Source organism: Manis javanica, chromosome 15 (genome assembly GCF_040802235.1).
Source record: "Manis javanica isolate MJ-LG chromosome 15, MJ_LKY, whole genome shotgun sequence".
NCBI lineage: Eukaryota > Metazoa > Chordata > Mammalia > Pholidota > Manidae > Manis > Manis javanica.
Genome location: NC_133170.1, coordinates 58,804,494 through 58,818,823, shown reverse-complemented (window position 1 = coordinate 58,818,823; position 14,330 = coordinate 58,804,494). Strand labels below are relative to the sequence as shown.

Here is a 14,330-nt window from a genome sequence, read left to right as displayed (position 1 = left end):
CACCCATCCTCCGCAGTTCCTTTCCCTTTGGTACCTGTTAGTCCATTTTTGGGTTCTGTAATTCCACTGCTGTTTTGTTCCTTCAGTTTTTCCTTTGTTCTTATACTCCTCAGATGAGTGAAATCATTTGGTATTTCTCTTTCACCACTTGGCTTATTTCACTGAGCATAATACTCTCCAGCTCCATCCATGTTGCTGCAAATGATAGGATTTTTCCGCTTCTTATGGCTGAGTAGTATTCCACTGTGTATATGTACCACATCTTCTTTATCCATTCATCTACCAATGGACATTTAGGTTGCTTCCAATTCTTGGCTATTGTAAATAGTGCTGCGATAAACATAGGGGTGCCTCTGTCTTTCTCAAACTTGATTGCTGCGTTTTTAGGGTAAATTCCTAGAAGTGGAATTCCTGGGTCAAATGGTAGGTCTGTTTTGAGCATTTTGATGAACCTCCATACTGCTTTCCACAATGGTTGAACTAGTTTACATTCCCACCAGCAGTGTAGGAGGGTTCCCCTTTCTCCACAGCCTCGCCAACATTTGTTGTTATGTCTTTTGGATGGCAGCTATCCTTACTGGTGTGAGGTGATACCTCATTGTAGTTTTAATTTGCATTTCTCTGATAATTAGCGACGTGGAGCATCTTTTCATGTGTCTGTTGGCCATCTGTATTTCTTTTTTAGAGAACTGTCTGTTCAGTTCCTCTGCCCATTTTTTAATTGGGTTATTTGTTTTTTGTTTGTTGAGGCATGTGAGCTCTTTATATATTCTGGACGTCAAGCCTTTATCAGATCTGTCATTTTCAAATATATTCTCCCATACTGTAGGGTTCCTTTTTGTTCTATTGATGGTGTCCTTCGCTGTACAGAAGCTTTTCAGCTTAATGTAGTCCCACTTGCTCATTTTTGCTGTTGTTTTCCTTGCCCGGGGAGATATGTTCAAGAAGAGGTCACTCATGTTAATGTCTAAGAGGTTTTTGCCTATGTTTTTTTCCAAGAGTTTAATGGTTTCATGATTTACATTCAGGTCTTTGATCCATTTTGAGTTTACCTTTGTATATGGGGTTAGACAATGGTCCAGTTTCATTCTCCTACATGTAGCTGTCCAGTTTTGCCAGCACCATCTGTTGAAGAGGCTGTCATTTTGCCATTGTATGTCCATGGCTCCTTTATCAAATATTAATTGACCATATATGTTTAGGTTAATTTCTGGAGTCTCTAATCTGTTCCACTGGTCTGTGCCTCTGTTCTTGTGCCAGTACCAAATTGTCTTGATTACTCTGGCTTGGTAGTAGAGCTTGAAGTTGGGGAGTGAGATCCCCCCTACTTTATTCTTCTTTCTCAGGATTGCTTTGGCTATTCGGGGTCTTTGGTGTTTCCATATGAATTTTTGAATTATTTGTTCCAATTCATTGAAGAATGTTGCTGGTAATTTGAGAGGGATTGCATCAAATCTGTATATTTCTTTGGGCAGGATGGCCATTTTGACGATATTAATTCTTCGTAGGTATGAGCAGGGGATGAGTTTCCATTTGTTAGTGTCCCCTTTAATTTCTCTTAAGAGTGACTTGTAGTTTTCAGAGTATCCGTCTTTCACTTCTTTGGTTAGGTTTATTCCTAGGTATTTTATTCTTTTTGATGCAGTGGTGAATGGAATTGTTTTCCTGATTTCTCTTTCTATTGGTTCATTGTTAGTGTATAGGAAAGCTACAGATTTCTGTGTGTTAATTTTGTATCCTGCAACTTTGCTGTATTCCGATATCAGTTCTAGTAGTTTTGGAGTGGAGTCTTTAGGGTTTTTTATGTACAGTATCATATCATCTGCAAATAGTGACAGTTTAACTTCTTATTTACCAATCTGGATTCCTTGTATTTCTTTGTTTTGTCTGATTGCCATGGCTAGGACCTCTAGTACTATGTTAAATAACAGTGGGGAGAGTGGGCATCCCTGTCTTGTTCCCGATCTCAGAGGAAAAGCTTTCAGCTTCTCGCTGTTCAGTATAATGCTGGCTGTGGGTTTATCATATATGGCCTTTATAATGTTGAGGTACTTGTCCTCTATTCCCATTTTGCTGAGAGTTTTTATCATGAATGGATGTTGAATTTTGTCAAATGCTTTTTCAGCATCTATGGAGATGATCATGTGGTTTTTGTCTTTCTTTTTGTTGATGTGGTGGATGATGTTGATGGATTTTTGAATGTTGTACCATCCTTGCATCCCTGGGATGAACCCCACTTGGTCATGGTGTATGATCCTTTTGATATACTGTTGAATTCTGTTTGCTAATATTTTATTGAGTATTTTTGCATCTACATTCATCAGGGATATTGGTCTGTAATTTTCTTTTTTGGTGGGGTCTTTGCCTGGTTTTGGTATTAGGGTGATGTTGGCTTCATAGAATGAGTTTGGGAGTATTCCCTCTTCTTCTATTTTTTGGAACACTTTAAGGAGAATGGGTATTATGTCTTCTCTGTGTGTCTGATAAAATTCCGAGGTAAATCCGTCCAGCCCCAGGGTTTTGTTCTTGGGTAGTTTTTTTATTACCGTTTCAATTTCTTTGCTCGTAATTGGTTTGTTTAACTTTTGTGTTTCTTCCTTGGTCAGTCTTGGGAGGTTGTGTTTTTCTAGGAAGTTGTCCATTTCTTCTAGGTTTTCCAGCTTGTTGGCATATAGGTTTTCATAGTAGTCTTTAATAATTCTTTGTATTTCTGTGGAGTCTGTCGTGCTTTTTCCATTCTCACTTCTGATTATGTTGATGTGTGTTGATTCTCTTTTTCTCTTAATAAGTTTGGCTAGAGGCTTATCTATTTTGTTTATTTTCTCAAAGAACCAGCTCTTGGTTTTGTTGATTTTTGCTATTGTTTTATTCTTCTCAATTTTGTTTATTTCTTCTCTGATCTTTATTATGTCCCTCCTTCTGCTGACTTTAGGCCTCATTTGTTCTTCTTTTTCCAGTTTTGATAATTGTGATGTTAGACTATTCATTTGGGATTGTTCTTCCTTCTTCAAGTGTGCCTGGATCGCTATATACTTTCCTCTTAAGACTCCTTTCGCTGCGTCCCACAGAAGTTGGGGCTTTGTGTTGTTGTTGTCATTTGTTTCTATATTCCTTGATCTGTATTTTGATTTTTTCATTGATCCATTGATTATTTAGAAGCATGTTGGTAAGCCTCCATGTGTTTGTGAGCCTTTTTGTTTTCTTTGTAGAATTTATTTCTACTTTTATATGTTTGTGGTCTGAAAAATTGGTTGGTAGAATTTCAGTATTTTGGAATTTACTGAGGCTCTTAACAAAATATTACTTTTGAACTTTAAGAATTCAAATTCGAATACAAAGTTTGCCAGCAGGTTCTCTTTTTTACACATTAGTACTAGTATGAGATATTATAAGCTTGTTTAAAGCTAACTTTCAATTTGCAACTATTAAGGAAACCCTTTTCTTGATCAGAAAATTACCTATTTACTTATTTAAGGTATAGTGGCATAATATTTACCTGAAAAATTTCAGAATATTAGGCAATAGCATCAATGATAAGTCCTGAGGAGCTTGTATTTTTACTTACCTTTTTATAAGCCACTTTTTCTTTCTTTCTCTTTTTTTTTTTTAGCAATTTGATGATTTATTTACAGTATTTTTTCCTATCTCAATTTAATTTGCTTATCTTACAGAATTGTGATCAAATAGTATGTATAGCCTTTGTTTTCTGACTTTTCGCTTACTAATCTTGTATTTTTCATATTATTGCATATTCATTTTTTCCATGTTAATCATACACAATTTTTTTTATCAACTGTAGTGACTGTGTTTTACATTTGATCTTCAGCTCTTACTCATCTTAGCTGAAAATTTGTACCCTTTTTACCAACTTTTCCCTATTTTATACCTTATTAAATATGATTAAATTTGTCCCATTTAAAAGCCTTTTCAGGATCTGGCAGATTCTTCGGGTCATCATTATGAACAGTAGCTTGTCATTGCAATGTAGCTGTGGGCCTCCTGGCTGTTAGACTACTTGGGCTTTTAGAATACCAGGTTTCAACTAGCTGTTTTCTAAGTGGAAGACAGCACATAATTATAGCAGAAGTCAGAGTGCAAACTGAAGAGGCTCTGGCCAAGTCACTGCAACCAACTGCTGGACTGCAGCACGGTTGCTCTGGACATTTTTGCTGTCTTAACAGTCCCTGAGGTTTGGCGCATGATCAGTTTGGGTTGCGACAATTGGGATCTGTCAGAAGACAGTCCAAGCAAGAGAATCAACATTGTCATGGACTAGTTCAATGATGCAACTTCTGAAGTGTAAGATTATTCCAAATTAACTGTCTTTTAAAAAATGGCTGAGTTTGGGGGTCATTTTTGGGAGGGGAGATGTGAAACAGGATTTCAAATAGACCTAGAAGGGTGTTTCTGAATGCTGTTTTTCTCTTTAACTCACTGGCAGAAGAGGGTTGAAAGATATCCTGAGGAAAATAAGGTTGTTTATTTAGATACAGTATTTCTTTCACTCTGAAGAATAGCACATTAAATATTAGGCAATCTAGCATAGATGTGATGTAAGGTACTTTTTTTTTTTATGGCAATAAAAATTGCCAATATTAAAAACTACTTCAATTGCCTCTATGTTTTAAAACATTTCATATGTGGTTTAAAAAAATCAAAGTCAACTGAAATCAATTCCTTTTTAAGAATATTACAGGAAGAAGTAGTAAAAAGCTCAAAGTCTAAGGTATTATTTGTATTATTGATACAGTATATACAACAAAGGTGTTTACTGAGAAGGCATAAATATGGGTAATGGAAAAGAACAGAAAATCTTTCAGATATGAGGAAGTTAGAGGGAAGTGATCTGAATAGAGCCAGAATTAGTGATGTTTTGTGTTTTAATAATTAACTCAGGAAGGTTTTCAGACCTCTTTTCTAGACCTTTTCTAGACCTCTGGCCCAGGAATAGGAGTCTGGACGTATTTTCATTTAGTTAAATCTCTGTGTGCTTCATGGTGATTGGGACAGTATATACAGGTAAATAATATGAACACTGGGATTAAACTTTACAAATTTGAGACCTGAATCCACCCCTGACATTTAGCAGTTGTTCAATCTTCAGCAAAATCTTTCACCTCTGAATTTCTCTTTCCTCGGCTATAAAGTCAGGGTTTTGGACTAGACCTTTATGGTACACCTCTTCCCACCTTTCTTGAAACCCTGTTTAACTCAAACAAACTTCAAGCCTGTCAGCAGGAGATAGGATAATTCAATGACGGTATGTCCAGACAGCAGGGTAGTATGCAGCTGTTAAATAAATGAGGCAAGGCTCTAAGTGCAATTGGACTATGATTCATTTTTTCATTCATCCAGCAAAATTTGAGTCCTTCTATATGCCAGGTGCTATTCTTGGTGTTAGGAATACAGAAAAGAGCACAGACACAGAGCTTACATTGATAAGAGATCAGACAATAAGTAAATTATAAATATCATGGGGTTAGGGAGTGATAAATGCCATGAAGAATAATGAAGTGCTTTCTCTAATCTCTGAAACTTGGTAAGGAGAAAAGGAAGATATAGAATATACATGGGACACTGCTGGTAGAACATTTTTAAGAAGTAGGGCTTGCTTGCCCTTGGATTGAGAATTGGAGGTCAGGGGATGGTCTAGTAGGGACAGAGGCTTACTTTGAATACCCTTTTGTGCTTTTAATTTTTTCTTTTTTCATGTGTGTGCATTTATTTTACTTAAAAAAAAAGCCAAATGACTGAATTCCTGATGTTGCAGGGGGAACATAGTTTGGTGATATATTTTAACATGCTTTAATCCATTCTGAACTTTTTTGGCTATGTGTACTAGTCTTATCTATTTGTCCTGTGTCCTAATAATGCTTAGATAATAAAGATTTATGGCTTTGGTTTTCCAGACTTTTCTTTTTGATGTACACAGGCTGTTTTAAAATTAATGTTTGCAATGCTGAAACTTGTTTATTTATCATTTTCTTTAATGTGTTTCAAATACCATGAAAAGAAAATCTATCTGAAAGTTCTAAGCTTTTGCCTAAGGACAGCTTGCTTATTAGTCCATGTCTTCCTTTGGATAAAAATTAAACTTCTTGACGTTTTGTCTTAGTGTGTCTCAATTTTTATTTCAGTTTTAGTATGTTTACTTTTAGGCTCCAAACATTAGCTGAACTTGGAGAACTCAAATGAGATCACTTCCTTTTTTTCACCCTTAAAAAATCAACATGCTAAGCATCTTTCCTGATTTTTATCTCTGTTCTTTTCTAGTTGGATGAAAAATCTGACAAACAGTATGCTGAAAATTACACAAGGGTGAGTATATAAATTCCTAAGAGAACTAAGTTCTCAAGATCAACTCAAGTTACTTTCTACTATTTTATTATTTATTTTACTACCATTGAACTGATGAAGCTACTCTTCCTTTCCATGTACTTCCTGTCCTTGACCCCCCAAATTCCTCTGAGGTTGAATCATGTGAAGTCCTGGGAAGAGACAAAACACTGCATTTTATTTCCTTGAATGACACCTCTTCAGCTGGTGGCTACTCTTTTGATTTTCATTCCTTTAAAGTTTGATCCTGGAAACAATTAAACATTGAAAATAAAGTATCTTTAGGCATGGTGGTGACAAACTGAGGGTTTTTTTTTTTCTCTTTATAGATATATTATTTCTTTGAAGTAAAATAATTCCTTTCTAGGAGGTGCTTTGTGTTAAAGTCTCTTTCTTCTGTAAGTGTTTTTACAAAGTCATTTTAGGGAAATGATCAAGATTAATTTTATGTTGTATCAAAAAGTATATACTGGTTCTGTCCAATAGAAATTTAGTACAACCCATAAATGTAAGCCACATATGTGAAGTTTAAATTTTCTAGTAGCCACATTAGAACAGTAAAAAGAAATAGGTAAGTTTAATTTAAATAATAGATTTTATTTAACCCAAATATCCAAAATATTTAAACATAATCAATATGAAAAATTATTAATTTGATATTTTATATTCTTTTTCTCTATGGAGCCTTCAAAATCTGGTGTATACTTTACACTTAAAAAAAATCTCAATTTGAACTAGCCACATTTTAAGTGCTCAGTAGATAGGTGTGGCTAGTGACACTGTATTGGACAGTACAGATCTGTGCCATTTATTGATCCAGTACCATAATCTCACATGTAAGTAGTTGTGGTAAGAGCTGTCTAAATGCACAGCTATACACAGTGTTTGCTCCTGGCTGCAAACAGTGTCTCCAACTTTAGCAACAAAATACTAGAAAAAGAAAAAATTCAAAAGAGGTAGCTTCAGGAATTAAATAGGAAGACTTCTAATTAACATACCAATCATGAAGTTCTAAAACTGTTTTAAATTAATCTGAAGTGCTCACCCAGTGTTGTTTACAATACAGCAAAGTTAAACCTAGGAAACAAACAACTCTCACACAAACTGTTTCCTTCTTGGTTATTATGAATTCTAAATTCTAGTCAAGCATGTGAGTGAGTGACGCTGTGCTCCGTGTGCCTGGCACTCCCCTGGTACCCCTGCCCTGGATGTGCCCCCCTGTCAGAGCCCATCTAGATTACCTAGAGATGACACTTAAAACTTATGGTCCACACAAATTAGATCTGCTCCACCACCCTGCCCATCTTCAGTGTCCACAACAAACATATTTTAAAAGAAACAACACTCAGAAGTGTCATATTTCTTTTTCTCCAGCCTTCATCTCGAAATTCTGCCTCAGCAACAACCCCTCTAAGTGGGAATTCATCCAGACGAGGGAGTGGGGACACCAGCAGCTTACTAGATCCAGACACCTCATTAAGTGAATTGAGGGTAAACCACAACTTTTGGTTTTATTTTTAAAAACAGTCTTTTGGCTTCTTTGTAATATACTGTATACTGGAACTCTTTAACATTTCATGTGACTTAGTAGGCAAAAAAATGACGATGAATTCTTTAAAAAAATTGTTAATACAGTTCAAGAATGTAACTCAGGTCTGGAAGGAAGAAGATGAGTTCATTCTTTTTCTGTTCTCCTTCCTGAACATTTGATGATACTGGAATGAGCTCTGCTAATTTATAAATGTCAGAAAAGCTTTTCAATGTATGTAAAAGTAATTCTTTCAGATGTAATTTGCCATATTTTAAATGGAAAATATGTGGATGTACATGGAACCAGACTCTGGGAACCATTGGTCTTGTGAGCCATTCTGGTAGTATTTGGCTGCTTCAGTACACTTATTTCAGAAATGGTTCATGATAAACAAGCATACTAATTTTGGGATAACAAATACCCGAGCAACAAAAAGCTCATCTACCCATTAGCTGAATCCCCATTCTTATTAACTCTTTTATTTGAAAGATGGGACTTTCAAAATGTATTTCAGTATCTGTTTGCCGAACCTGCTGTTTTTGAGGAATGGAGAAAAGAGTGAAAAAAAGCTACATCCATGCATTCACTCGACATTTATTGAGCACTGGGTCCCAGAGATTTAGGTAGCAAACACATTTTGGACTTCAGGAGTTCACTATTTCATAGGGAAGACAAACTGATACAAACCAGGAAAACCAGGTGATGGGATGGGATGGTAGTAGCAGGAACAAGGCTGGTAAGGGAACTCAGAGAAGCATCACCTAATAGGACCAGGAAAAGAGATAACAAAAGGCTTTTCAGAGGAGACAAACTGAGCTAAAGTGTGAAGGAAGAATAAAAATTAACCAGGCAGAGAAGGGGAATGCTTTTGCAGAGAGATGGATTCAGAGAACCAGGTTCTCTGTATAGCAGAGTTGCCAGAGGGCAGGATGGGAAGTGAGTAGAGGTGGGTGAGAGGGAAGGCCAGCCAGGTAGTGATGGGGCAGGTCCCAGCGCATCTGGTGTGGCAGTCTAAAGGATCTTGGTTCTACCCTGACAACTATGGAATATTCAGTAGCAGTGCATCTGATGTGCATTCTTTTAAAGATTGTCCACAGATGGAAGGAAGTGGAGGTAGGGAGAACAGTCACCTGCAGTTGAACAGTGAGAATGAGATGAGCCAGTCACAAGTGTGATGGGAGAAAATGTAAGAAACTTGCTCTGAAGAGAATACTGGAGGACAGGGGGTGGTCTGTTAATAGCGGAGAGAGAGAAAGAGGTGAGAGAAGGTTTTTGTGTTCTTTGAAAGGCGGGCTTGATTATTTTCATTGGTTGGGTTGAGCCAGCAGAGAGAGACTGATGGTGGGGGAAGGAGGGTTGATGGGAAAGTGCCAGAGTGGGTGAGAGGAATGTCCAGGCTCAGGTGTAAGCCCCCTCCCACTGCCACAGTAGAGGAGGAGGCAGAGCAGGTGATGGCTGAGTAAGATCGTAGGCAGTGCAGGAGCAGGAATCTAGCTTGTGAAATGGGAAACCTGTGAAAGTGGACTGGGGGGTTAGGGTTGGGTGGAGAGGTCTGGAACAGTGTGGGTGGCAGTAGTGGAGAGCTGACCTAGGCCATCATGGTCCCGGCTTGAAGGGGTCCGTGTTTACTGAGCTCTTCCTAAGCACCAGGCTAAGCAACTGCTGGTGCTGCAAAGTGAGTAAGACAAACTCTTTCCTTTAGGAGCTATTTCCCAGTGGAACAAAAGACACGAGAACCAGGCCTTCCCACCCCAGCTGAAGGCAGAACCCTTAGCTGTGCTTTTCTTCTTTGAAAGAATGACTTCCTAGCATTTGGCTCCTGTAGGCCCTCAATAAATGCCTGTTGAATGAGTCAATGAGTAAAACAGACCTACTACCAAGGAGGGAATGAAAGGGGCAGGGGAATATAATACAGAAACCATGTATAATCAGCCTTTGATAATTGATCCTGTCTATAATTGCAGAATTGTATTTTGGGCCCTGTGACATTTATTTCTCACCTAAATTGAGCATCCAGAATAGGCCTTATGTAGCAGAATCAGGTACAAGAGAAACAATATTTTCCATTTAAAATTGACCTGCTTCACTTCTCTTAAAAGGATTATGGTAACATTTGGAGCAAATGCTCTTTTCATCCTTTAAATGATGTCCTTAGGGTAGACTCTCTCATTTGACAGTGTATTTAAAGTGTTTGTGTTTTACTTTTTCCCAAGTTAAGTGCAGTCGGTAGCCAAGTTATTGAAAGGAAGCTATGTTTTTAAACATTTACTAGAATTTTTTAAAACTTTTGCATGAGGTAGTAAAATTTGCTGCTTAAAATTGACTTACTATATATTTTACATACTTAAAGGTAAAGCTTTATGCTAAAATTATTTATAAAATTAAAAAAATTATATGTTAAGAAATGCTGTGATTTATTTAGCTTTTTTCCTTGTACAGTCCCACCCCCATTTGCTAATACTGTTTCAACAGGAGTTAATGTCAAGAAATATTTAACACCTCAGATTGCTTTTTCCAGACCTTCCCTACATAGTCCCTAGATATTTCCTATCACCTGACCTGCCTGCCCCTTTCAGTGGTTTGGGGTGACAGTTACATGTGTGATTTCTCTGCTTTTAGTCTGGAATATACAAAAAATACTTGTTTTCATCTGAATCCTTTGAAACTGAAGATATATTTGTGCATGGTTTTATGCAATGGTTCATTCCTATATCCTGCAGGATATCTATGACCTTAAGGACCAGATACAGGATGTAGAAGGGAGATACATGCAGGGGCTTAAAGAACTAAAGGTATCAGGGTCCGCTCTGCAGCCCAAGCATGCTCTCTGTATGCAGAAGTGTCGGGTGATGGCGGTTTCATGAGTTGTTAACCCCCCTGCACAGAGCTTTACTAACAGTGTTTGTCTTTCAAGCATGTGCTTAACCTGCAATGCATAGGAATGGTGAACTTTCTCTCTCTGCTTATGTTTAAATGTTTTTGGAATATTCAGTAAAAGATAACATACCTTACAGTTTTTAAACCTTGTAAATACTTTCATGTCCCTTGTGTCTTAGCCATGTAAAACTGAATTGGGCAAACACCTAAAAGGTATCTAAGAATAGTTTCTAATTGAAATTGGGCCTTAAAATTCTTCCAAGCTAAATGAGGGAGTATTGCCTATTTTTGTCACCACATTTAGTCAATATTAAAGGCAGGGAGGAAGCATCTGAGATAGCGTATTATGAATATTCCCTCTGGAGGAAGGACCCTGAAGCATTGAGCCTGTGTTTTCTATTTCTATCACTTTTTTTTTTTCAACCAGTAGGTCAGTAAGGATTACACAGATTTAGTGTCTTAAGGAATTTGGAGGTACATTTAAATGAGCCCTTTTATGAGCGAGGATAGCTACCAGTTTTCAGTATAAGTGTCCAAGCCAGGCAGATGTTTTGATTGTAAACAGCCCTTGTTTATCATGCTCTTCCCTGTGTTTTATTGTGAAGTTCAAACCTAATATGAGGAAACCAGAAGTTTGTCTGAACACATTTGCCTGTATCTGAAAGAGAATTACACATCAGGGCTCTGAAAAAGCATCAACAAGGCATTCAGAAAAATGATGTCCGATATCCCCAAAGGACAAAGCATGGACATAATAGGCAGCTCTTTCATCAGCCTCCCTGGCAAGCTACCAGCCAGAAACTTCATGCAGGTGATTGTTATCCATAAGGAACTTCCAGTTAAGACTCAGGACCAGAAAGGGTGGAAAGTCCTATGGAGATCCCAGCAGGGGAGCCTGGAAGCTGCTGCTGCAGGCATGCCAGTAACCATCAGAGGACCACTGTGATCTTACTGCTGTAACTCTCAGGGTTTGATCCCCCTTTTAATGTTTTAGAGAGAAGACTTTTAGAAATATCTTGGATCAAGGGAACAATCTAATACATTAAATAAATACACTCATATGGAAGTTTCATATGTAACTGTATATCAGGAAAGCAAGGGATTCAGAGGCAGTCTTACTTTTTATTTTATTTAAATTTTTTTCTTATCTTTTATATCTACCATTATTGCATTCTTTGACGAATGCAAAAGAACAGGTTAAATTTTTTTGAGATTGAATAGATAAGATTCCTTTTCTTAATTCATAGTACTATATAATTGAACTTAAGTTTATATTTGTTCTCGAAATGACTCTTTTAAATGGAAGAAAAATCATGAAAAATATCTGATTGATGATCCAGCATGGTGGTGTGAGGTATCATATCTTGTAAAAAAGGGTGCTGGGTCATTGCTTGTGGCCTTTGGGTTGCTTTCCCCATTCTTGCCTCCATCCTGAATCACCTGGTCCTATTAAAATTGATTGCTGAACTCTCTTTCCAGATTTTCTCCTTCAGTGGGTTTGGGATGGGGTTGAAAATCTGCCTTTTTACCCAATTCTCAGGTAATGCTATTGCTGCTAGTTCAGAACCCACACTTGAAAATTGCTGCCTTAGATGATTTAAGTAAAACTAATTCTTAATGAGAATCATGTAAGCTAGGTTGAAATCATTAAAACTCCCTTGACACTTGAATTTAAAACAGTCTTCTGTGGCCTATTGTTCAAAGAAAGAGTATATTCCATAAATTTTATGTCAAATTTATTGTGTAAAAATATATTGTATTCTTGCATCTCTGCTGTTTCAGATTCTGGTGTTCATACAGGTATGGCCCGTTTTATATGGGGCTGAGTTGTGAGGAGGACTTTTTAATAAGCAGCTAATAAAGTGGATCAGGATCATTCTAAATTCTGTATTATATTATGATAGTACTTGTTTAAACCATTATACAATTTATTTTGCTTATATTTTTTATTTGGATTTTATTTGTTCCAGTCCTAGTATAAAAGCTACCTGTTAGCACAGTCCTGGCTTATGAAGTATCATTGTGTGTGTTATTGAGATATAATTCACATACCATGAAATTTGCCCATTTAGAAGTATACACAATTCAGTGTTTTTAGCATAGTCACAGAATTTCACAACTGCCACCACGACCCAATTTTAGAACATTTTCATTACTCCAAAAAGAAACTCCATCCTAATTAGCACTCATTCCCCGCTCCTCCACACCCAGCCCTGGGTCACCACCGTCTCCTCTCTGTCTCTGTTCTGTTCTGGACATTCCATATAAATAGAGTTGTGCACTGTTGTCTTCTGTGATTGGCTTTTCATTTAGCATGATGTTTCCAAGATTCATCCATGTTGTAACATGTCTAAGTATATAATATTCCAGTGTATGGATTTACCAAATTTTGTTTATCCATTTGTCAGTTGATGGACATTTGGGTTCTTTCCAATTTTTGGCTGTTATGAGTAATGCTGCTGTGAACATCTGTGTACCAGTTTTTTATAGACATATCTTTTTCTTGGGTAGATACTAAAAATAGAATTGCTGGGTCACATGGTAACTGTATATTTAATATTTTGAGGAATTGTCAGTTGTCCAAAGCAGCTGCACTGTTTTGCATTCTCACCAGCAGTGTGTGAGGGTTCTGGTTTTTCCACATCCTCATCAACGAACACTTAGTGTCTTGTTTCTGGTGTTTTGGTTATAGATGCTAGCCATCCTAGTAGGTCTGAAGTGTAATCTATTTCATTGTGGTTTTGATATGCATATGCCTAATTACTAATGATGAGAATATTTTCATGTGTTTATTGGCCATTTATATATCTTCTTTGGAGAAATATCTATTCAAATCTTTGCCATTTTTAAATGGAATTATGTGTCTTTATTATTGAGTTGTAAGAGAGTTCTGTTTACATTCTGGATATAAGTTTCTTATCAGATATAAGATTTACAAATATTTTCTCTCATTCTATTTTTTGATGGTATTGTTGGTAGCACAAAAGACTTCAATTTTGATGAAGTTTAATTTTTCTTTTGATGATAGTGCTTTTGGTATCATATCCAAGAAACCATAGCCTATTCTGAGGTCATAAAGATTTACTGCTATGTTTTCTTTGAAGACTTTTATAGTTATAGCTCTTGCACTTAGGTTTCTGATCCATTTTCAGTTGATTTTTGTGTATGCTGTGAGGTAGGGATCCAACTTCATTCTTTTGCATGTGGATGTACAGTTGTCCCAGCATCACTTGTTGAAAAAGCTATTCTTTCCCATTGATTTGTCTGTCAAAAGTTAATCATAAATGTAAGAGTTCTGCACTCTCAGTTTTGTATCACTGATCTTGGTTTGTTAAACATTTGCAGTAGTATTTTTAAAATTTATTTCTAGAAATGATGACTCTACGTGAAATATTTTTTCTCTTTAGCTTAAGTTACCAAATTAAATATAGTTATTAAAAAATACACTTGTAAGCTATTTTAGGCAGAAGACCTTGAAGCACATAAAATTTCAGGCATTTTATGGTAGCTCTTTTTTTAATAGTCACTTTCATATTGCTTCCTTATTTTTCAATGTCTAAAATTTGAATAGTTGGTAGAAAAATGT

The 14,330-nt window shown here is 36.7% G+C and overlaps 1 protein-coding gene across 41 annotated transcripts in view; it reads left to right on the top strand.

Moving 5' to 3' along the window:
- Window positions 1-14,330, top strand: part of LRRFIP2 (LRR binding FLII interacting protein 2) — a 143,919-nt gene that overhangs the window by 94,479 nt on the left and 35,110 nt on the right. For 32 of the 41 annotated variants that reach the window (XM_037014026.2, XM_073223653.1, XM_037014024.2 and 29 more), the window contains 3 exons: window positions 6,274-6,318; window positions 7,711-7,827; window positions 10,588-10,659. In XM_037014026.2, coding sequence (XP_036869921.2) covers window positions 6,274-6,318; window positions 7,711-7,827; window positions 10,588-10,659 — 234 coding nt within the window. The remainder of the gene's footprint in view (window positions 1-6,273; window positions 6,319-7,710; window positions 7,828-10,587; window positions 10,660-14,330) is intronic. The other 9 variants (XM_037014034.2, XM_037014031.2, XM_037014029.2 and 6 more) reach the window with 1 other exon arrangement.